Below are 22,699 nucleotides of genomic sequence, written 5' to 3'. Positions count from 1 at the left end.
GTTTTAGAGGTGCAGTCTTCAAGATAATCGTACAAATGCATATCGTCTCGGTCACGGCGCCTGGGTCGCTTCCCGTATGCGATATACCCAGTACCTAGAGAACGGTCAACGCCTGCACCAAGCATCATAACACTACACTTACTTCTTACGCATGGTATCCCTGTCCTCGGCCAGAGATTTCCATATCTACCACGATTCCACTAAGCGGCCGTCCACACAGCAAGAAAAAGCGACGCACCTTGGCAGCCTCTGGTACCGCGTCTCCGCCCTCCTGCTCGTAAATGTCCGCCAAGAACTCCATCGCTGCGACGCAGGGCAGCTCCGCGCCTTGTGAGGGCACTGGGTCATCCAGGTCGACTACATCGGAGGGCGGTGGTGGGGACGATGCTGTGTATGGCATGACGAATGCCTTGACGGTCGCGAAAGGGGTCTTGGTAAACTCGAGCGCGCCGCGGAGGTAGTTCCACGCGGACGGGTTGTTCGGCGCAAGCGCGATCTTCTCTTTCGCGAACCTGCACCGCGGCTGAGGTGAGCCTCTTCCGCGCATATAGCCAGAATGCAGGAAAAGTATGCGGGGGTAGACGTATGCAAAGATCGCGACTCACGAGAGCTCCCTCTTCAATACCCGGTCCCGATCTTCGTCCCCTTCCCGTACCCCGCTGGAGAACACGACAAAGAAGCGGTGGTGCCACGCCGAGTTGTTGCGCACATCCTCCTCGAGTAACTGCTCGACGTACGGCCGTTCACTCTGCCAGAGCGTGCCCTCGTCGTTGAAGTGCGCGAGGATCCATTGCCGGTACGACCACGTGTGATAGTTCTTCGAGTCCGCGTCGAGCACGGTCGTGAGGAAGCCGAGCTCGCGTGCCGCGGTCGGGACGTCGTTGAGCGTGGTGAGGAGCAGGCGGCGGTGGTGCCACACTTGATATGTTTTCAGGAACGTCGTCGCGATCTCGTCCATGAGTCGGAGCTCATCATCAAGCGCGAGTTTTAGCGCGAGGAGAGTCTTGTAGCGGAGTTGCCTGCGCAAGATCTGGTTGGGATTGTGGTCTCCTGGATGAGAGACAGAGGACGCACCATGCAGTGTAGTGAGCGGGGTTCATCCGGATGACGCGTTCGGTGAGCCTCAAGACGCGGAGGCTCATCTCCCCCGTCTTGAGCACCCCACGAAGGTAGTCAGTCGCGTCCGTGTCTGCTCGGAGCAGTCAATACTGATGCGGCGGCGTTGTGGGGGTACGAACACTCGTCGGAGTAGAAGATGGGGGCGATCGGGTTCGCGTTTTCATACTGTCGAACAGGAACGACGTCTGCCCACTCGGGGTCATCTGCGAGGAAGTCAGACATGGCCAAGATGGGGTAAAGGAGGAAGCTATTAGTCAAGACGAGTGCGAACGACAGCAGGCCCGAGTCCTGGCCAGTGGCGTCAGACCGGGTTGCCGGGCCGTCGCTGCCGGTCGTCTTTCAGTTGAGGTTGCGCGCGTCGCGGGGAGTCTTGTGTTTTTTGCCATCCCTTGCTTCCAGCATGTCGCAGCCCCCTCCTCGACGCAAGCGGACACGCCCTTCAAATATCGAGGGCGACGCTCCCTCCTCCAACCGTACGACCGACCTTCGCGACGAAGATCGGATACAGGCACTTGTGAAGGACGCAGAATTCTGGTTCGAGGACGGGAGCATCATTCTCATCGCAGGAGACGTCGTGTTTCGGGTCTACAAGGGTGTTCTTGCCAGCGCGTCACCAGTCTTCGCGGACATGTTCTCTCTTCCCACACCTGGTCCTCGGCCTGCCGTCGATGGATGCCCTGTCGTCAACCTGCAAGACTCGGCCGACGATGTGCGGCGGTTACTTCGCTTGGTGATGCCGAAGAATGGGTACGTCCAATCTCTTCCCCTTCGCGATCTCTCAGTTCTCAGCGCTCTACGTTTGAAGGGCATGCGTCCTCGAAGACCTGAACATGTTGGACATCAGCGCGGGCGTGCGGCTTGGCCACAAGTATCAAATGGACACGGTCGTCAAAAGGCTCGCCGCGCGACTGGGACAATACTACACGAAGCACTGGGCAGGATGGCGCGACCCGAGCCGGTCGTCGTTCCCGGAGTGCCTTCGGGGTACTGCTGCGATCGCTGTCGTCAACATCGCACGCCTCACGGACGAGCTGTGGCTGCTCCCCGCCGCACTCTTCGAGTGTCTGGAGCTCCCCACCCTCGCATTACTGTCCGGATTCAAGCGCGGTGACGGTACGGTCGAACATCTCTCCCATGAGGATCTTGCGAGGTGCATCGACGCCCGACCGATCGTCAAGAGGGATGAGATAATTTCGGCTATTGATTACGTGTTCGACTACGACCTTAAGAAGTGCGCGAACGACGATTCGGACCGGTGCTATGCCACATTACATGCTCTGCAACAAGACCCAGGGTTCCTTTATCATGATTATCAGCCCTACCGAGATTTTACCCAGCGGAAACATTCTTGGAGTAAACGCGTTCGCCCAAGCCTTTGTGGTGGGTGCTACCACGCAGTGGTGGAAAGAGAGGAGGAGGGGTGCAAACTTTTTTTCAAGAACTTACCTGTGTACTTTGGGCTTGAAATCAGGGCTTGGGGGAAAGTCTGATACCGAAACCTCATCTACGATCTTACACTAGTGCTTAATTCGTGTACAGTACTTGGAACACCAGATCTTGCTTGGCCGTTTACATCGATAACACACCATGCGGGACTTCATCCAAATATCCTGAGATGGGCGCAGTGGACGTCGAAAGCTGCAGTATTTCTATGTAGACGGGAGTGATGCTGTCGAGGGGAGTATTGCTCTAGAGACAACCAAAATCACATTAGGCTCAATAGTGGATAGGATTAACACCAGCAATAATGTAACAGCTCCAATACAACTGTCCACGCAGCGTCCGATACGTTCAGGCCTTGAGCGCCTTAACCATGAGCAGCAGCTCCGGCTTGCTGCTCTCCTCGCCCATAGTGGGATAGATGACCGCGGACGAGTTCCACGCGACGGGCTTGTCCGTGAGCTCGAACGAGAACGCGGGGAGCAGCACGGACAACACGATCTCTGTGGCACGGCGCGTGTGTCAGCCTCGTCTCCTCCACCACCGACGGCCGGACCGGGACACTCACTCATCTCGAGCTGCGAGAACTTGAAGCCGATGCACGAGCGCGTGCCCGCGGCGAACGTCATCAGGTGCGCGTACACCCCCGGGATCCGCGCGTCCTCGAGGCCCGCGGGGAGCGGCGCGAGCCACCGCTCCGGCTTCCACTCGCGCGCGTCGGGCCCCCAGAGCGCGGCGTCGGTGTTGGACGCCTGGTAGTGCATGAGCGCGATCGTGCCGCGCGGCGCCGCGATCTCCGTGATCTCGCGCCCGTCGCGCGTGCGCACGGGGGCGGAGAACGGGATGACCGTGTCCTGGGTCGCGCTGGGCGGGAGTGAGTTGGACGGGCGACGGGGCGCTAGCTAAAGGACGTACACGCGCGGGGCGAGCGTCACGGGCGCGTAGACGCGGAGGGTCTCGCGGCAGACGGCGTCGAGGTAGGGGAGCTTGACGAGGTCGTCGTACGGGATGTCGGGCCCACGCCGCCCTGCGCCTCGACGATTTCGGCGCGGAGCTTCGCCTGCACGTCCTGCCGGCCGGAGAGGAGCCACAGGATGCGGGAGAGCGCGTTCGAGGTGGTGTCCATGCCGGCGAGGATGAACGTGGACATCTGCGCGAGGATCTCCTCGTCCGTCATCTTCTCGTTGTCGGCGGCCGCCATGTTCGCCCGCACTGTAGGGGTACGGTTGTCAGAAGAGGACAGGATCCTGCGGATGTACGCACGGCAGATGCTCATGATGTCCTTGCCCTCGCCGACCTCGTGCTTAAGCGCGGCGTCGCCCTTCTCGAGTTTGGCCTTTTTCTCCGCGACGATCTCCTTCGAGCGCTGCATCATCGTGTCCGAGATCTTCATGACATCGCGGATTCCCTTAGTCGGCGCGGAGCGGCCAATCTGGCGGATGACGGGATCAGGCAGGTACCACGAGAGCCGCGCGGTGAAGAGGTTGTAGAAGCGCGTGGCGGAGAGCTTGGGGCTGGGGAGGAAGGTTAGTCTCTATTGAGGTCGGACGAACACACGCGGAATTCAACACACAAGAAAAGCTTGATTGACTCCCCGTACGTGTCCGTCTTGTCGTCGGTGAAGTCGTCGAACGAGTACCCGAGACCGGCCTGGCCGAGCATTTCCAGCGTGATATGACCCATCCAGCCGTTGATGTCTACCTCTTGCGCGATCTCGGTGCTGGGGATACGCTTCGCCAGTGCAGCGTGTACCTGCATTGGGATGTCAGACGACTCGCCAGGGTTATCAAACACGTATCGGTTGCACCCTGTGCGCAACGTTGTAGAAAATGTGGGTCATGTCGCGCAGATGCGCAACGGAGAAGACCGGGTTCAACAACTTCCGCTGGCGCTTGTGTTGCCCTGCGCGCGTAGAAAGAACCCCAGGGCCAAGGAGAAGCGTGAGGTTGCTGCAGGCACGGCAGAGTCAGCACGGAGAACACCTGCATTCCAGCAATACGCACTCCGAAGGCGCGAGGCCCTTCTGCCAGATATGTTCGTCTTTCACCATGGCCGTGTGCAGCGCCTTGGGGTCGTGGATGACGAGCACAGGGGCCTGGAGAGATGGCGTGTGAGTCATCGGTACATCCCGTGTGAAGAGTCACTCACGTAGAAGAATCCTCTAGCAAGCCACGCGCGACCGAACGCGTCTGCGCTCTGGGCAAAGTTACGCCATCCTTGCCTTTGGAAGAAGAGGGGGATGGTACCTATTACCAGTGGTAGTGTCAGGAAGACCCATTTCAATCATAGCAAGTGTATAAAACGTACCCAAGAAGAACGAGGATGGCTTGGGCCCGTTCAAGACGTCAAGTGGGGAGCTGATGACATGGTGTTTAATGACAGGCCAACCCAGACAGGCGACCACCGCGGAAACGATGGCGAGAGGGAGAAGAGACATTGTTTTGCGTGTCGGATTGGAAGGCAGTCACTGACCTTGCCCGCTAGCGAGCTGCCCCTTATGAGGGCACAGCTGAGCGCTGCGGGCCGGCGCCGCGGGTTCGTAACAGCGTCCCACGGGGAGGACGCCGGGCGCTCCGCCGGCATATGCCTCCGGACTCGATATCGATATCCGGTAAAAGCAGCCGATCGCAGGCTCACTGCTGAGCAAGACAGCCATATGCGACTGCCCGACGTGCGTAGCAGGCCGGCACCTCCTTTGATATGACAGATGCGGTTATTTCGGCATTGGTGACCCCGGCGAGGCACGTTTGAGACGTATGGCAGTGTCCAGACAGCGCGCATTCATGTGGATGATATTGAGACCCACATCACGCCCGCCGCGTCACTTGGGGCATCGACCCACCATTACCGATACGCAGGCTCTTGAAGTTGGAGGCGTCCGGGCGCACGTGAGCGAAGGTCTATTTAGCATCCAATTCAAACAGTGCATCAGTTGAATTGGAGTCGAACATTACATAACGAAAGAGGTAGCTCGATGCAGTACTCCGGTATGATGGACGGCGTTGGGAATGGTTCAAGTCCATGACAGAGCACATTAAAGTTCCGGTCGACTGTGATAAGTGCTTTGAGCTTCAGGAACTGAGAACTCGGCCGGGTTGTGCCCTATGCCGGAGACCCCCGGGCCGAACGTAGCAGAGACGTCCGTGGAGATCGGAGGAGGGAACGTCCGTGGGTCGTCGGGATCCTGACAATTACAATACTGTTCGCGGTCAGCGCCAGACATTTGCATACACAATCGCATGTCAGCGCGAAGGGCTCACGTAGATCAGCGGCGCGGCCTCGGGGAGCTTGGCTGCAGTCCACGCGAACGAATGTCGTCCATTGTCGGCCGCGGCGTCGCGGCCGTCCTGCGAGCGCTGTTCACCGTACTTCTCCGCCTCTCCTGGACCCGAGGGCGACGCCCCGTTTCGGCGGTGGCGGAAGATGAACCAGTACCCAGCCCCAGCGAGGAGCGCGGCCCCCGCGAGCCCGCCGACGATGCCTCCCACGATGGCACCGACGTTAGAACTCTTGCTGGAGGTCGCTTCCTGGTTTTTGTCTCCACTTCCCGTACCTGTGGGATCAGAGCCCGAGTCCGTGACTGAAGCGGGGGATCTGGAGGTAGGGTTGGGATCGATGACGGCGGTGCCACTAGTAACGGTCATGCCGGCCTTGGCGGAACTATCTGGAGCATCTGCAAGCGTCGTTAGTTGCAAGGATGTTTGTATAGGCAAGGAAGACATACTGGAGTTTGCTACCGCCTCAGCCTGAGCGACATTGAAATTGCTAGAAGTCTGGGGAGCGAATATGAACATTGATGTAGAAGTCCAGGAATGACGAGAGGCATACCACAACGTCGCCATACGCCCATGCAGGCACGGACGTATGAGGTGGTATGGGGTTGGGAAAACTGCAAAGTCTGAGTGTAACGCATCCTGACGAAGCATACCTGATACTAACCTCTGCTTAGAAAGCCCGGGTCCTCCTTTGGCTGGTACGCAGTTCTCGGTGTACGTCGGCCACCTGCTCTCTAGTCAACTTCTACCGTTGTGCTCACGGGGGAACTATGACTCACGGATCTATTGACAACTTTCCCGTCTGACAAAATGCACACGCTGCCAGCAGAGAGTACTGCACAGTGCTGCAAACGCAGGGCGTTATGTTCCCCTTCAATGGCGCAGGATATACATTGGTCCCATTTGGCGACAGCGCGGGGATGCTGGAGTCTGCTCGGTGGTTAAGAATCGCGCATGTCGACAGCTTAGCGACGTACCTGCAGCGGTATAACATGTAGTTCGCAGCCAAGATGTTACCAGACACGGAGACTGGCCCTTAGCATTGTTCATCTGCGAGACAAGCATGGAGCAGCCTGAATGAAGGCCGTAAAGAGGACGTACCCAGGCATATTGCGGGTCACACTTCGCGTTTGTACTTTGAGCGGAACCATGGGGAACGAAAATGAGTAGACCAGCTATAGCGAAAGCGAACATGGTGGTGGGAGGTGACAGCAGTGTTGTGGTCGCGCAACCATTGCCTTGGTCTTGACTCTTGGGGGTTGCGCGGGGCCGGCGATGGAGTCAAATAACCGCCCGGGGAGCGGTACTACGTCCAGCAGAGCGGTGCGCATCTGCGCAGGGCGCGTTGCTACAGCTCGAGTAAGAAAAAGAGTGGTGCTTAGTAAGCATTTGCGTAGGAGTTGCGCCAACCGGTGGTTCATTTGAACTTTTCAGGAGTCTTGGCGAAGTAATAGCAGTGCATGTCGCCGCAACTCAGCGCAAGTCCTGCGCACCGTGGAGCACATCAGCAGTGGATGCAATAATATGCTCAGACTGGTCACTGAGCGGCTGTCCGTCACACACCGCTGCCGTGTCAGGATGAACCAGGATCCGCAATATTCTCACCACACACGTTCCTGTACTAGCACGCTTATGCGCAGACTGCAAACTAGGCCGATGTTCGACCTCCGAAGGTATCGTTCGAGAAAGAGCTGACAAACGCCGAACCTCGCGTGAGTGAGTGACAGTAACTAGATCGTGACTTGGTCACGCACTCTCCACCGGAGTGCCACGCTGTCGTCGCGAAACCAGCGCATGCCGACAGAATACCCTGCCACTGGCGTTCATATCAATGACAACATACACCGCTACTGGCGTTCGGATAAGCTCATATGAGTGGGCGCTCTATACCTGCTACTACTGTCTATATGTACCACATAGCCACACATATGAGTGCCCTCACACCCTGCCACCTATACATATTATAAAAGTGGCTGCTTATATGAGTGCATCAGTGTCTTTCCCTCATATGAACTTTGTAGCGCCTTGCCACTCATATGAGCTCGTCCCCTCATATGAGCTCGGCGCTCGCCCCCCTCATATGAGCTCGCCCCCCTCATATGAGCTTGCCCCCTCATATGAGCTCGCCCCCTCATATGAGCTCGCTCCCTCATATGAGCTCGCTCCCTCATATGAGCTCATCGGCGTCTCACCCCTCATATGAGCTTATTAATATCCCACCCTTAATATGAATGCACCAGCATTCCACAGCTCCCATTAGCACATCTGGGAACTGGCATACTCTATTGCATGCCTGTGTTTCTTTGCATGTATAGGTGCACCCATGCCAGAGCAATTCTTCAGCTTATCATATCACTGAGACACAGGAACTGTACTCTGAAAGGACAGGAAACTGCACCAGCTGTGCAACCGAAACAGACAGAATGGGTGCCCATTAGTTCCATTTTTATTCACACAATGCGCAAAGAGAGAGCAAGAAACCCATGATAGAAAGTGCAAGGCTCAAGCCGATCTCCGCAATCGGCAATTGACTCCCCCCGGGGGTCACCTCCGGGCCGGTAATTGACTCCCCCCGGGGGTCGATCTCCGAGTTTTTGATCACCTGTGTATCTCCGAGTTTTTGACCACCTGTGTACCTCCAACTTTTTGATTGCCTGTGTATATTGTCAGCCTTCATTACCAGACTGCCTGTATCTATTACCGAGTTTTTGGACATCTGTGTGTATTACTGCTTTCATTGCCGAGTTTTTGATTGCTGGTGCCTGTTACCGGTCCTCATTACCAACTTTTTGACTGCCTCAATCCATCACTGAGTCTTTGTTCGCCTCCAGCCTTTGACACCGAGTTTTTTATCACTGATATTGGTAATATTAGATGAGTTAGTATGCCTGTACTAAACACCCTCTCCCTAGGAAGTCACCCTTCACAGCTGCATGTGTTGATGGAAATTGACCAAGCTGTTTGCTGGATCAGGTAGTAGCATGCAAGAGCTGTGGGTGTGCAAATCTGGAGGGCAGTAGCTGCAAAAGTGAGGGAGTAATGGGGTATGATATTCTGAAATGACATACCAAACACAGACATGGGATGAGAGTGTATCACATCCCAGACACCTAGATATATTCACAGAGGATGATTTAAATGCAATGCAGGAGAGAGCGCACAGAAATCAGGATTTCTGATGAAGATACAAGATATGTGTGGAAAGTGGAAGTTCTGAGAAAACACAACATGCATAAGTTCATGTGCAGACATTATATCAACAGGCTATTTGCTGCATCACAATTGAGTACTATTGGGGTGCTCAGATCGGAATTTGCAAGCTTATCGGTGATGAGATGCATATGGGGCACCATATGTCATTATTTCATGACATACAGTATCCTGACACAGCATATGCTCCGATTAGAATGCAAAAACATGGAATAGAACGGGGTATAACATAGCTATCCAACGCAGAAAAGACCTTGAAGAACGGTTGAGAATCAGTGGAGATGTGCAAGGTGAGCCAGAAGTGTGGTTTATGCTGAATGTACTCTGACCTCGCTTTTCACTGCAACCACACTTCTGGCTCACCTTGCACATCTCCACTGATTCTCAACCGTTCTTCAAGGTCTTTTCTGCGTTGGATAGCTATGTTATACCCCGTTCTATTCCATGTTTTTGCATTCTAATCGGAGCATATGCTGTGTCAGGATACTGTATGTCATGAAATAATGACATATGGTGCCCCATATGCATCTCATCACCGATAAGCTTGCAAATTCCGATCTGAGCACCCCAATAGTACTCAATTGTGATGCAGCAAATAGCCTGTTGATATAATGTCTGCACATGAACTTATGCATGTTGTGTTTTCTCAGAACTTCCACTTTCCACACATATCTTGTATCTTCATCAGAAATCCTGATTTCTGTGCGCTCTCTCCTGCATTGCATTTAAATCATCCTCTGTGAATATATCTAGGTGTCTGGGATGTGATACACTCTCATCCCATGTCTGTGTTTGGTATGTCATTTCAGAATATCATACCCCATTACTCCCTCACTTTTGCAGCTACTGCCCTCCAGATTTGCACACCCACAGCTCTTGCATGCTACTACCTGATCCAGCAAACAGCTTGGTCAATTTCCATCAACACATGCAGCTGTGAAGGGTGACTTCCTAGGGAGAGGGTGTTTAGTACAGGCATACTAACTCATCTAATATTACCAATATCAGTGATAAAAAACTCGGTGTCAAAGGCTGGAGGCGAACAAAGACTCAGTGATGGATTGAGGCAGTCAAAAAGTTGGTAATGAGGACCGGTAACAGGCACCAGCAATCAAAAACTCGGCAATGAAAGCAGTAATACACACAGATGTCCAAAAACTCGGTAATAGATACAGGCAGTCTGGTAATGAAGGCTGACAATATACACAGGCAATCAAAAAGTTGGAGGTACACAGGTGGTCAAAAACTCGGAGATACACAGGTGATCAAAAACTCGGAGATCGACCCCCGGGGGGAGTCAATTACCGGCCCGGAGGTGACCCCCGGGGGGAGTCAATTGCCGATTGCGGAGATCGGCTTGAGCCTTGCACTTTCTATCATGGGTTTCTTGCTCTCTCTTTGCGCATTGTGTGAATAAAAATGGAACTAATGGGCACCCATTCTGTCTGTTTCGGTTGCACAGCTGGTGCAGTTTCCTGTCCTTTCAGAGTACAGTTCCTGTGTCTCAGTGATATGATAAGCTGAAGAATTGCTCTGGCATGGGTGCACCTATACATGCAAAGAAACACAGGCATGCAATAGAGTATGCCAGTTCCCAGATGTGCTAATGGGAGCTGTGGAATGCTGGTGCATTCATATTAAGGGTGGGATATTAATAAGCTCATATGAGGGGTGAGACGCCGATGAGCTCATATGAGGGAGCGAGCTCATATGAGGGAGCGAGCTCATATGAGGGGGCGAGCTCATATGAGGGGGCAAGCTCATATGAGGGGGGCGAGCTCATATGAGGGGGGCGAGCGCCGAGCTCATATGAGGGGACGAGCTCATATGAGTGGCAAGGCGCTACAAAGTTCATATGAGGGAAAGACACTGATGCACTCATATAAGCAGCCACTTTTATAATATGTATAGGTGGCAGGGTGTGAGGGCACTCATATGTGTGGCTATGTGGTACATATAGACAGTAGTAGCAGGTATAGAGCGCCCACTCATATGAGCTTATCCGAACGCCAGTAGCGGTGTATGTTGTCATTGATATGAACGCCAGTGGCAGGGTATTCTGGCGCCACCCAGTGGCGAAACCGAAACATCTCACTCCCAGTATTGATGCCATGTTCCTAGATCTCTACCCGCATCATGGTGAGCCCGAGCATGGGCGCCGCATCGCAGTATTTCAGGTCCGTAGTGGTGTTCAATTGCGTTCTCAATTCCACTCCTGATTTTGAAGTTGCCTGATTGGTGGCTTTGGCGCACAAGCGCAGCATTTCCTTGCGAATATCCTCATCACGAAACGCGCGCGAGATAGAACGGCGCCAATCTCTAAAGCGCCCGTTGATCACGGCATGAACTGTTTTCGTCATCGATTTTAAGTATGATCATGGTTCGTCTAGTAGACGAAATATGATCAACTATTGTCTTGAGCTGAATTTGTGCGATCATTTTGCAATCTGTCTGACGATTATTAGATCTGTTAATGTGCAAATGATCGCGGGTACACTGAGTACAGAGCATAAGATTACCAGTGAACGAGCATTTGACGATCGGCTGCTGATCAAGCCCCGGTGGCCGGGAAGTACCAGATACCACGTGATCCGGCGTGCGCGCAGGCTCTTTGGGCTGCCTGCCTGCTGCTTCACGCCCTCACCCCGGTGCTCGTCGCGCTCGACAACGCGTGCCGCTTCCCTTCCCCGCGGGGGGGCGCACGCCCGTACCACCACTTCTACGTCGACGACGGCAACCTAATGGTCGCGTCCCCAGATGTCTCCACCAACCTCGAGTTGATCGGCCCGCTGTACGAGACGCTCACCACATCCCTCGAACGCGCGGGATACCTCCTCGAACACGAGAAGACGGAGGGCATCCATTTCATCCCGACCCACAGCGCCCACTGCCCCCACGCTACACGCGCCATCCCCCTACCCGGACTCACCACCGCTCTCAAGCCCCCCTCGGCAATCCGCCACCTCGGATTCCTGCTCGACAGCAGACTCAACTGGCGTGCCCACGTCAACCACTACGCACACCGCGCTCGTACCACCACCGCGGCCTCACACATGCTGGGATCCTCGGCGCGCGGCATCAACCCCTCCCAACGCCGACTCCTGTACACGTCATGCATCCGCCCGGTGCTCACGTACGGCTGCCAAGTGTATTACCGTGCGAAGGGCTTCAACGACAACGCCAAGACCCTCGCCACGGCCCAACACCATGCCCTCCGGTGGATCACCAGCGCGTTCTCCACGACCCCCACCGGCGCACTCCACGCGCTCGCGGGCATCGTTCCGGTCCGCCTTTTTTGCCGCAAGATGCAGGCGTCGTACCGGCTGCGCATCGACACGCTCATGACGACGCACCCGGTCCGCCTCCTCTTCCCGGGCCGCTACCCCCCACCTCCCGCCTCCCACCCGCTCCCGGCATACCCCCCCACGCGCGCGCCTGCGCACCACATGTACCACTCGGCCGTCGGGGCCGCCTCGCTCCTTCCTCACCACCCCGACTCCCTCACTCGCCCTATGTCGGACACGCAGTTCGACGTCCTCAACGTGGAGGCCACGCCCGGCGCCCGCATACTCGACGAGTTCGCGGAGCGCATCCACTTCAACCTCGAGCACCCAAAGAAGATCGACGCTGACGCCCAGGCCGCGTTCCTTGAGAACACGGTGGTCCTCCCGCGCATCGCCGCCGCCCACGCCGACCCCAACACTGCAGTCGTCTTCACAGACGGCGCGGCCACACACGACGGCTCCCACACCGCCGCGGGGTACATGCTGTACTTCCCGGACGAGGCCACCCTCTGCGCGTCGCACGCGGCACCCTCCGGCCGCGGCTTCTCCACTGACGCCGAGATCCGCGCGATCACGGCGTCCCTCGCGTTCTTCTCCCCGCTCACGCTCAAGCGCACTGACGCCACGCACCTCCACGTTTTCTCGGACTCGCTGGCCGCCCTACAGTCGCTCCTTAAGCCCAAGTCAGGTGCCGGCGACCTCATCCTCGCCGCGTCCCTCATCCGCCTCTGGCTCTCTGCCTCCCCCGGTGCACACCTCCACCTGTCGTACGTCCCCTCGCACGAAGGCGTGCCAGGCAATGAGGCCGTCGACGCACTCGTCGGCAACGTCGCTCCCGACCCCCATCCGCGCATGCACTTCTCCTACGCGAAGCGTGCGATCGCGGTCGAGACCTGCGACCTCTGGCGCGAGCTCGCCTTCGACCACGCCCCCGGCCAGCCGCCTCGCCCCATCCCCGAGTGGTGGGGACGCAATTACGTCCACCACCCGGCGCTGCATGTCTTCGACCCCGCGTCGTCGGCGTCCCTCATCCGGCGCTTCGGCGACGCGTCCATACGGTCGTACGCCAAGCTGTGCCGCGTCCTCACCGGCCATGCGTTCACGGGCGAGTACCGCTCCCGCTACCGCCCCCGGGCTGGGCAGCCCACAGACTGCACGTGCGGACACTACCCGCGCGGCTCCCCACTCCACGACCGTCATCATGTCCTCTTCGAGTGCGCGTACTACTGGCGCGGGTCCTCACACACACCCATGGTACCTGCGCTCCTCACACGACCCGACGACCCTCTGCCTGCCCTACGCGCGTTCCTCGCGCTCAACCACAACGCGTTCGAGCCGTCGGACTGTCCCCCGGACACCTCGGACTGGGACATCACGGACTACGACGAACGGTACGACGACATACTCGCTGGAGACGACGCCCCCTTCACGTCTATCGCCCCGGTCCACCTTGTCGCACCCATCACGGCCGAGACCCGCCGCACCATCTCCGACGTCCTCCAGGCCGGGGTCGCAAAGCACTACAAAACCCACGCGAGGCGTGCGCGTGCACGCGGTCACCGCTACCGCCAAAACGCACGACACTTCGAGGTGCTGTGGAACACCCTCGCGCCCGACGTATGTCCCCCCACGTTCGGCCGCGGACGGAACGCTCCCCGCCCCCCTCCCCTTCCTCCCCCACTCGCACCTACCGGTGGCGGGCCTGGCTTGACCCGGTCGCGGCACAGTACACGCGCGTCGCCTGACCCTCCCGCTTACATACCCTTGCCTGGCTTGACCCGGTCGCACCACCGCGCGTCGCTTGCGGGGTCCCATCTCGATCCATCTCGTCCCATGTCTCCCAACTCCTCCACATCGAGTGAGTGCTCGTCGCGCTCCGGCGCTCCATCCTACGGAACCGACAAGCCCACTTACCCCATCCCATATGCGCTCGCGGCGATCCCGCCGTGGCACGATTCGGTCGTCTGAACGATTCGCGGCGCCTGCGGCCGCTGGACTTTCTGCAACTGCCTACGGGCGCAGGCCCGTTACATAGCACATGTACTCAAACGAATGCGGGATACGTTCTTAGCTGTGTAGTTACACGCGCATATGTGACACATAGGGATAGAATGAGAATAATAATAATAATAAAGCCTGCTGCTTCACGACAGATTCCTCTTCTCTGTGCCTGCGTCTTCGCTCTTCAGCTCCAGAATGGCCCCTGATCCTTTCGCCAATGGATGCGGCATCTCTTAGAGCGGCCAAAACCTAGTCAATGTCGTACTTGCAATCACTACAGTTTATAATTGCAAGTGCTACTACAGGCAGCATGCTCACGCGCAGATTCATCTATGAGATGCAGAAGAGGCTTCGATGAGCGGAGGTTGACCAAGATAAGGACTGAAGCACAGATAAAATTGGCAGAACAGGGGGAGAGAACATGCGTGAATGAATACAGGGTATTACGAGAGACAGAGGGCGTGGAACGGCGGAAGACCTGAATCACTGGCAGGGAAGGGCCCAGCCAGCGCTCTACCACGGGCTGACGAGCTCGTCGATGTGCTCCTGCTGCAGCTGCGGCGCCTGCGTGAGCTCAGCGGACTTCTGCAGCGGTTCGGCGTGCAGCCAGCCCTTGAGCGTATGCGCATCATAGAACACCTCAAACAGCGCGAGGAACGCTGGCTTCTGGCTCGCGTGCTGCGGCCGCGCGAGCGACGGCATGCGCGGCACCTGCGGTCCATGTTCGCACCGTGGGGGCTGATAATGATGATCGCAGGCTTGCAGAGGCTTGCCCTTCCCGCACGCCTGGGGGTGGATCGCTGGCCGGCGCGGCCAGCGCGTGCACGGTGCACGTGCGCGGGGACGTGTAAACCCGGGCCCTGCAATGATGTCGGTGAGCTGGGGTCACGGCGAGAGGAGAGCACACGGGGGACTCAACATAGCGGAACTGTGGGCCATACCGCGCCACAGCCTCGTGCTCCTTCATACTCGCGGAGGAAGTGGCAGCGACCGCGAACCTGTTGAGAACCCACGTGGTGCGCTGGACCCGACCACAATTTGGGGCCGTGATGAACCACCATCCCGCATATTGTCGTGGATATGTGAAAGGCACGGTGTCGGGCATGGGAGACCACACACTATTTGAAGCACCGAGTTCAAGATTAGAGGGGGATAGCGAGCCGCGAGCGGTGGGAAGACGCACCAATAACTCCTTGCCTCCTTCTCAAAACGGCCCAGGACTTGTTCAAGCTGTGGGCGCATAATTGCCGGTGATGGCGAGGCCACCTTGCAAGGGCATACGCACACGAGACGTCTCCAAAAACGCAAGACTCACCGGCCAATCATCTGTGAAGAATCGAGCAGTGGACGAAGAGAGCCGTAGAGGCGAAAGGACACCGGATGACGGACAGGGTGTCGGATAGGACGACGATGGTGGATAGGATGATAGATTGGATATCGATCTAGGACGATACGGCGGCATAGTACTGTACAATGCGTGGGAACGTAGTATACATGACTAAGCATACTGGTAGTGCCTCGGATGAGGGCGTACACCGAAACACTAGGAACCAACATCATCCTCTTCTGTGTATGCAGCTCGTCCGAGGGGTCTACATAACGCTTCCCGTGTAACGCACACGATCTGGCGCACCTGCTTCGGCTTCGGATGCAGCGGTGCGGAGGGTGAGAGTGCGAGTCGGAGAAGAGCCGTTCAGAAGAACTAGTGCCTGCCCGCGCGCGCGACGCAGACGGGCGTGTGCGCTTAGACGGCCCCTCTGTCTCATTCCTCTCATGTCAATGCCTGCTTGCTCGTTCGTTCTATACGTCAATAGCTTCACTTCTTATATCCGTCCCCAACGAAATGCCTCTGGGGGAGTTTCAACCTTAAATCCGCCACTGTACAGTACCTCAGCCTCACGATACTCTCCGCCACGGAAAGTGCTGATGCCCTCAGCTCCTCAGCTTTGAATTGATTCCTCTCCATCCCAATCCTCCCTCTTGCCTCCCTCTATATCACCACCATGGCCAGCACCTCACGCAAGAAACCTCGACTTGCACAGCGCACCACTGATGGGCCAGCTTCGGGCTACGCGCCCAAATGGACTCATCCCAACGGCAACACTCCTCCTAGCTTGTCGGTTTCTTCGAGTGCGCCCGTCATTCTTTATCTGGCATTTTCTCCCTCTTCTCCCCTTCCAATCGCGTCCATCCAACCACGTCCGCGCACAACTCAGGAGAGGGGAGGTAGACCGTGCGTGTCGTCGAGCGAGGGCTGGGGACTAACTGCGGCGAGGGATAGGTCAATCAACAATGTGCTCGGCTCACGGCTCACCCTCCTCCTCGGCACGACTAGGTAAGCGCTCTACATTGGCTCCTACCTGTGCGTCTCCTCCTCCGCCCCGCTCACCGCGCGCAGGGCATACAACATTCACCATGGTGTCGGCGGGTTCGTTATCGTGGCAGGCGCGTACCTCGGCATCAGTGCCGGCTTTTTCTGGACCGCCCAGGGCTCCCTGCTGCTCGCCTACCCCACCGAGCAGCAGAAGGGCATGTTCATCGCCATCTTCTGGTTCATCTTCAACCTCAGAGGTGTCATTAGCGCTGCCACGGTCTCCCTCGGCGAAAACTTCGACAACACCGTGCGTCTCCCCGTTCTCTGTCCCGCCCCACCCCAACTCAACCTGTGTTTGACGCTAGTCTAACAGCGGTGAGCACTCGGCCCGTGGGCCCTTCCCGTTATTCCAACGCTGCTGACCCGTTTCCCTGAAACTAGTCGCCAATGGGACATCGCTCCTGCTCGCCCAGCCGCCGCGCACCCTCCGGGAAGTGCGCGCGCGCGCCACCGGGTACCCTCCGGGGGGCACGTGCACACCATGACGTGCTCCCCATGTCCCGACGCGTCTCCGCCGCGCTACAGCCTAGGACCACGACCCCCGAGGCCTGACGGTCACCCGATGAGCCTGCGGCACGCGCCGCACGAGCCCCTCTCACCGGGCAGGACGTCGAAAGGCGCGCGGCGGCTCCGTGCTAGCTCAACCTTTCCGTGCTGCTGCCATGTGAGCAGGCCGGGCTCCCCCTCGCGCTTGTCCAGTCTTGCTGACACCTTTCTGTGCTGCTGTCAGATGCGAGTCGAGTATTTTTTCGAGCTACTGACGAGCACGCCCCTGCCCCCACGCACCTACCGGCTCCGACTCAGTAACACCGGCGTCAGCGTCCCGATCAGCTGGCTTATTCTCGTCCTCGTCGCTCTGCATGGCCGGCTTCCACAAGCGCAGCGCCGCCGCGTGCTGCGTGTGTCGTGCGACTCATGGTGTCGTTCCACTAGCGCGTCGCGCGTGCGACGAACTCTGCCGTCGGCTCAAGTTCGTTGGGGCGTCGCCGCGCTCTGAGATGAACTCGCCCTGCCACTGGTCGCCCCATGAACTACACGACGATACGCATGGCACCATCCGGAGCAGGTGTGGGTGAGTTGCGGGTGAGGCGTGGGCGAGGCGCAGGTGCTCACCCGTTGATTACAACTCCGCCGTTATCGTTTCTCATCCATACTGTACCTACCATACTGTATAGACGTGAATAATACCGGATTTCGCGCATTTATGGGCGTTTGCAGTCGATCTGCAACAGCGAAACATTTCAGTGCATCTGAATTGGTCTTTTCGTGGCATTGCACCACCAGGAAATGGTCGTTTCGAAGTGCGCTCACGGTCATCTCATCCCTGTGCCACGAACCAGCCATGATCATACTGTACCTCAGCAATGATCACTGTGCACCCCATCTCAGATCATCTGTACGCTCAGGCTAGATCACCACTCTCAGAGAACATGTTCATCATCGAACATGGTGTCCCCAGCGGATGATCGGCACTGTTCATCTCGGCCCGAGGCAATGACCGGCCCTGCTCAGCCCGACCCGGGTAGGCGACCAGGACCGTTCTATCTCTCACGTACAAATGATAACTCTGGATCAAGCTACACCTAGGTAATGACCATCCATTGAACTGTTTGAAGCCCAGCCATGATCGCATCCCATCATTCATCCGCTTACGAATGTTCGTGGCTGCTCATCACCCCCGTCTGGGATGGTCGGTCCGGTTCTACCATGACAATTTTCTGTCATAAATTGACACTGTCCGATCAACACAGAAAGGCATGATCCCCGCAGACTGCACTTGACCTGCCGCGACCATCTATAGTTCTTTTCTGGGCGCGTTTCGTGATGCTTCGGACGGGGAAGGTCGGCTCAACGCGGCCCGCAGTGGCCGTGGCCGTTGCGGGCAGTGTGGTGGCCGGTTGTCATACTCACTGACACAAAGCAAGATGTACTTACCTCAAGTGAATTGCAGTGGGCACTTGGGCCGGCGCCCACCCCTGAAGACGATACTGAGCCTCCTTCGCCTGCGCCCCTGGCCTCCCGCTACTGCAGGAAGCAGACGTCATACCGGCACGAAAAACGTCTTCCATCCCGCAGCTTCTTCAACTAACCGAGACACCCTACAGTGCCGTCGGATATGAGCGAATACGCACCTATTTGTGTCCGAGGCGGACGACGCCACGCGGGAAGGGCGGTGAACAATGCCACGTGCGTTGATTTTCCTTATTGTCCCCTGTGTTGCGAGCTTGAATGCTTTTCTGACATATGAACCCCAGCTGTCGATGACGAGTGGATTCTTAACGCAATATTCGAGGGAAGTCATTGTCTCCATCCAATTGTGTGTGATCTTATTCTCCGCATCGTGGCCAGTGGCTCCTAAGTAATGATCGTGTCCACCAGAAGAAGGCCCTGACATCTGTCAATGTCAAGCCATTGACAACACATGCGGACGAGCGCCTCCCGGAACCAAATATTTGTTCGCCATCTTCGCTCCTTTCGGCGCTCGTATCTTCTTTTGAATCTTCCATCTCTCGAAGAACAATGGGCGCGCCGACACCTGGGATCGTTCCAGGTATCTGCGGCCTGTCCTAGTAGAGCCAACCGATGCTGTCTGACACCTGACGGCCTTGATAACGTTGCTAGCACAACAATAATCATCGAACAATGCACACTCAACAAGAGCCGTCCAAGTTCCGACATGCTCGCGCGCTCACCCGCGCAACTCAACTCCCTATCGGCGCTCCGACACTTCGGGACTTCGGAAGTTCCGTCGTGCGCGAATGACAGCGCAGCGACGGAGCTGAACGCATGCCGCTGTATCAAGTACTCTTCGAAGGTATGTGCCCCAAGTCTTGAAGCTCTGAAGCTTGAATCTCAGAGTATTACGGAGAAGGGGTTGCGTGCACCCTTCGGTCAGTTTGGGCCCAGCATCATGGGGTTCGCGATCTAGTCTACCATCCGTCCATCCATCCTGACAGGATGAGCTATATGATTCTTGTTCTGATATACAGCGGCGATTTTGCGGGTACACGCGGCGACGGTATCCATGCATCTCAACCGTTCTTCACGCCCGCATCGAAAAAAACTTTCAAGGGCGCGGTGGGGTTCGGAACGAGTCGGGTGTCCAAGTCCCCGGCCAAGGCACCTGAAGTCGCCACGAAAAAGAGAAAGCCGGCGACTCTGATTGCCTGGTTGACGTCGGCTAGCGACTCGCAGCGACGCAGTTGTTGGTCCTCTGAGCCGCCTTTTTTTAGATCACCATATGCCGGGCCTCATGGTAGGCATAACGGACATGAGGTTCCTGTACAGTCACGCAGCGCCGGGGATGAGTCGAAAAATTACACTGCTCTCCTGTGGGTCTTCTCGCGCCGGCCTGAGGGGCAGCGGTATCCTCAGCCGAAGGGACTGAACGCCTTCGAGGTACGCACTCAACATGCGGCTCGCTTGACGTTCTATTCCTGGCTGCCTTCAGGCTTTTCGCCCGACCCCGCCCGTGCACCCAAATCGCGGCCTCGCTACACGTCCCGCCAGAGGTCTGCTGTTTGTGCGGCCTGCGCGAACCCCCCGCACTGATCGCACCCCCCTGTAACACGATGCTTTGGAAGCCGGACATAGCACTCTTCGAGAACAGACGAGGATGAGGTGGAGGGGCGTCAAGCGCATCCATTGCGAGACGGTCCCAGTTCCAACGTACATACTCATACACGCCGCACAGCCGTCTCGCGGCCGCCCAGACTTGTACGCCCTGGTCCCTCGTATGCCCCGCACACCGCTCATGCAGTCGCGGTGGGCGTCACCGTCACCGTCACCGTGACGGTCTCCTCCTCGCAGTCCGTCGCGGTGGCCGCCGCGCTCGCGGTCTTGCCGCCGGTCTTGACGGTGGTGAGCTTGGCCTTGGTCGTTGCGCTTGCGCTCGCGTTGGCTTTCGCCGTCGCTGCCTTGGTCTTGGACGCGGACGCGGCCCCGGACGCAGCGCCCTGCTGAACGACGACGCAGTTGCCGAAGCCACCGTCGGTCTTGAACGTGACGAGACACTTGCCGCCCGCGCCGGTGCACTTGGTGCCCGCGGGGAGCTGCACGGTGAGCTGCTCCGAGGCGTTGCTCGACGGCGCCTGAGGGAGGGAGGAAGGACGACGACGATGAGCGGAGCGCGCGCGGGGAAGGAGAGAGGGACGGACGGACCTTGGTGCCGTTCTTGACCATCTTCGCGGCAACGAAGCTCTTTCCCGTGCCGCTCGGGTCGACCTGGACGCTCGCGATCTCGCGGGACCCGTCGACGCCGCTGCAGACAAGACAGGACGCAGATCGTGTCAACGGCCTGTCCGCACAGCCCCCCGCGCACCCCGAGCGCGGCGGAGAGGCAAGGAGAGATAGACGCACCCGTTGAAGTTGGTGATCGTGGCCTGGAAAGTGTCGTCGGCGGCGAGCTTGATGACGCCCGAGGACGCGAAGGTCTGCGCGATGTTCACGTTCCCGCACGGCTTCGCGGTCGAGGGGCGCTGCACGTTGGAGCGCGCGGGCGTGCCGCTCACACCGAGCATGGGCGCGATCGCCGCGTGGGCGTGTGCCTGGAGGGCGGCGCCGAGGAGGACGGCAGAGACGGCGAGGAGGTTCGTGGAGAAGAGCATAATGACTGTGGGGGAGGCGTGGGGCGTGAAGTGAAAGCGGCTGCGGTGAATGAGACGAGTGGCTGTGGAGCGCGACGAGGATCCGGCCTCGGTGTACGTTGGATGAGGAGAAGGAGAGAGGGAGGAAACGGATGAGCAAGCTGAAGACCGACGGGCGGCGGCGGGGGGCTTTATACGAACCGGACAAAGAGCTCTGCCCCTTGCGTCGAGCACGGCCCGCGCGCCCTCGCCGCCAGATCGCAATCGGAGCGCGCGGGTCGCAGACGAGCGCGCGACAATATTAGCCAGGGGCGACTGATCTAGTAACTCAATTGTTCTCGTCTCGTCAACGGGCGGCGGATGGGAGGACGGTGTGGGAGGGGGAGAAATGCCTCGCCGCACTGTGGCCACTTGCGAGTGGAGGGCGCGCAATGGCCAAGGCGCGGGTGGCTCGATCGCGCGCGGCCGGAGCGTGGAGCACGGTTTGTGCCGTCCGCGCCGCGGCTCGTATCCAGGAGACCCGGCGAGCTGGAGTACGAGACCGCGAGCCTGCGTTGACGGCGAGAAACCACGAGTCCAGGGCGTGTGGCCAGTGGGACACCGCGTACCTCATTCCAGGTGTTTGTGCACTCCTGGGGTGAATCCTGCAGGCGTCGTCGTCAAGGCCTCTCTGGCAGTTCGCGAGCTGCGCTAGCGGCGCGGAGAAATCAACTACGCACGAAACGCCGGCACGCCCTCCTTGTCGCCGCGGTCAGCCTTACACCCGGGTGCGATTCATGAGACGGGGTCGGCTGACTTGATCCATTCGCTATACTACTCCGAGTGAGCGATGCGCGCGCAGTACTCAGGCATCACCCAGCAGGCTGCCGCAGCGATGCCGATAGCGTAGTGCGGCTTCCCCTCACCCTGCCCAATGGGACGCTGCATCAACTAGCATCAGCTATGTACGGAGATGCAGGAAGATGATGTGACGGACTTTGCAAGATAGATCTGCCCCCGTGTCCAGGTTAGTGAGCGGCTGTACGGGCAGCCTGTGCGCCCCGGCACTGGTGTCGCTGCAGAGGGGGCGCGCACATCAGAGGCGTCGACGGTCTAAGCGCAGAAAGTTCGTCGGGGACGTTTGAGGCTGTCAGCGAGGGAGAGTGAGGTGATGGTGATGGTGCGAGAGCAAGCCGAGCCCCAGTCTGCGCAGGTGTTGAGGGAGGGCGTCTATGCGGCATGCAGGCGGGTACTCCAAGCAGACGTATACTGGGCTGCGTCGGGCCAGGCGAACAAATGGGGATGTTTCGCAGTCACGAATGCAACCTCCGGAGTAAACAGTGATCATCATCCGACGCGCTGTAGACACAACCACTTCAGGGACCAGCATAACCCACGCTGTTCGACTCGCACAGAAGCCGGGGCCCCCGA

At 57.9% G+C, this 22,699-nt stretch overlaps 8 protein-coding genes across 8 annotated transcripts; 3 read left to right on the top strand and 5 right to left on the bottom strand.

The window, feature by feature from the left end:
- Positions 1-51: 51 nt before the first annotated feature.
- On the bottom strand, positions 52-1,341 carry BXZ73DRAFT_88230 (protein prenylyltransferase; the record flags this gene model as incomplete). The annotated part of the gene is made up of 6 exons (XM_048024874.1): positions 52-94; positions 143-186; positions 239-512; positions 606-1,019; positions 1,075-1,189; positions 1,239-1,341. The coding sequence occupies 6 exons, from the start codon at positions 1,339-1,341 to the stop codon at positions 52-54; spliced, it is 993 nt and encodes a 330-aa protein (XP_047881314.1).
- Positions 1,342-1,519: 178 nt separating this feature from the next.
- BXZ73DRAFT_41734 (uncharacterized protein) lies at positions 1,520-2,609 on the top strand (the record flags this gene model as incomplete). Its single annotated transcript, XM_048018825.1, has 2 exons — positions 1,520-1,866; positions 1,925-2,609. 2 exons carry the CDS (start codon positions 1,520-1,522, stop codon positions 2,607-2,609), a joined length of 1,032 nt encoding a protein of 343 aa, XP_047881313.1.
- Positions 2,610-2,910: 301 nt separating this feature from the next.
- BXZ73DRAFT_88228 (cytochrome P450) lies at positions 2,911-4,996 on the bottom strand (the record flags this gene model as incomplete). Its single annotated transcript, XM_048024873.1, has 10 exons — positions 2,911-3,062; positions 3,128-3,423; positions 3,475-3,545; positions 3,581-3,771; positions 3,823-4,073; positions 4,133-4,311; positions 4,367-4,508; positions 4,563-4,654; positions 4,708-4,780; positions 4,806-4,996. 10 exons carry the CDS (start codon positions 4,994-4,996, stop codon positions 2,911-2,913), a joined length of 1,638 nt encoding a protein of 545 aa, XP_047881312.1.
- A 597-nt stretch (positions 4,997-5,593) lies between these two features.
- BXZ73DRAFT_75008 (uncharacterized protein) lies at positions 5,594-7,028 on the bottom strand (the record flags this gene model as incomplete). The annotated part of the gene is made up of 8 exons (XM_048022138.1): positions 5,594-5,743; positions 5,820-6,232; positions 6,284-6,332; positions 6,388-6,448; positions 6,614-6,636; positions 6,727-6,764; positions 6,812-6,884; positions 6,936-7,028. 8 exons carry the CDS (start codon positions 7,026-7,028, stop codon positions 5,594-5,596), a joined length of 900 nt encoding a protein of 299 aa, XP_047881311.1.
- A 4,757-nt stretch (positions 7,029-11,785) lies between these two features.
- On the top strand, positions 11,786-12,190 carry BXZ73DRAFT_41854 (uncharacterized protein; the record flags this gene model as incomplete). Its single annotated transcript, XM_048018851.1, has 1 exon — positions 11,786-12,190. A coding segment is annotated over one exon (405 nt), but the record flags the coding sequence as incomplete, so codon positions are not given.
- Positions 12,191-14,842: 2,652 nt separating this feature from the next.
- Positions 14,843-15,434, bottom strand: BXZ73DRAFT_98215 (uncharacterized protein; the record flags this gene model as incomplete). Its single annotated transcript, XM_048027630.1, has 3 exons — positions 14,843-15,040; positions 15,114-15,189; positions 15,244-15,434. The coding sequence occupies 3 exons, from the start codon at positions 15,432-15,434 to the stop codon at positions 14,843-14,845; spliced, it is 465 nt and encodes a 154-aa protein (XP_047881309.1).
- An 898-nt stretch (positions 15,435-16,332) lies between these two features.
- BXZ73DRAFT_98214 (uncharacterized protein) lies at positions 16,333-17,188 on the top strand (the record flags this gene model as incomplete). The annotated part of the gene is made up of 5 exons (XM_048027629.1): positions 16,333-16,445; positions 16,611-16,664; positions 16,728-16,950; positions 17,009-17,018; positions 17,085-17,188. The coding sequence occupies 5 exons, from the start codon at positions 16,333-16,335 to the stop codon at positions 17,186-17,188; spliced, it is 504 nt and encodes a 167-aa protein (XP_047881308.1).
- A 3,267-nt stretch (positions 17,189-20,455) lies between these two features.
- BXZ73DRAFT_88227 (uncharacterized protein) lies at positions 20,456-21,310 on the bottom strand (the record flags this gene model as incomplete). Its single annotated transcript, XM_048024872.1, has 3 exons — positions 20,456-20,794; positions 20,865-20,964; positions 21,063-21,310. The coding sequence occupies 3 exons, from the start codon at positions 21,308-21,310 to the stop codon at positions 20,456-20,458; spliced, it is 687 nt and encodes a 228-aa protein (XP_047881307.1).
- Positions 21,311-22,699: the final 1,389 nt, after the last annotated feature.

Source organism: Epithele typhae, assembly GCF_022376455.1.
Source record: "Epithele typhae strain CBS 203.58 chromosome Unknown BXZ73scaffold_6, whole genome shotgun sequence".
NCBI lineage: Eukaryota > Fungi > Basidiomycota > Agaricomycetes > Polyporales > Epitheliaceae > Epithele > Epithele typhae.
The sequence above is the reverse complement of the archived record's forward strand: the minus strand, read 5'-3'. Positions and strand labels throughout refer to the sequence as shown.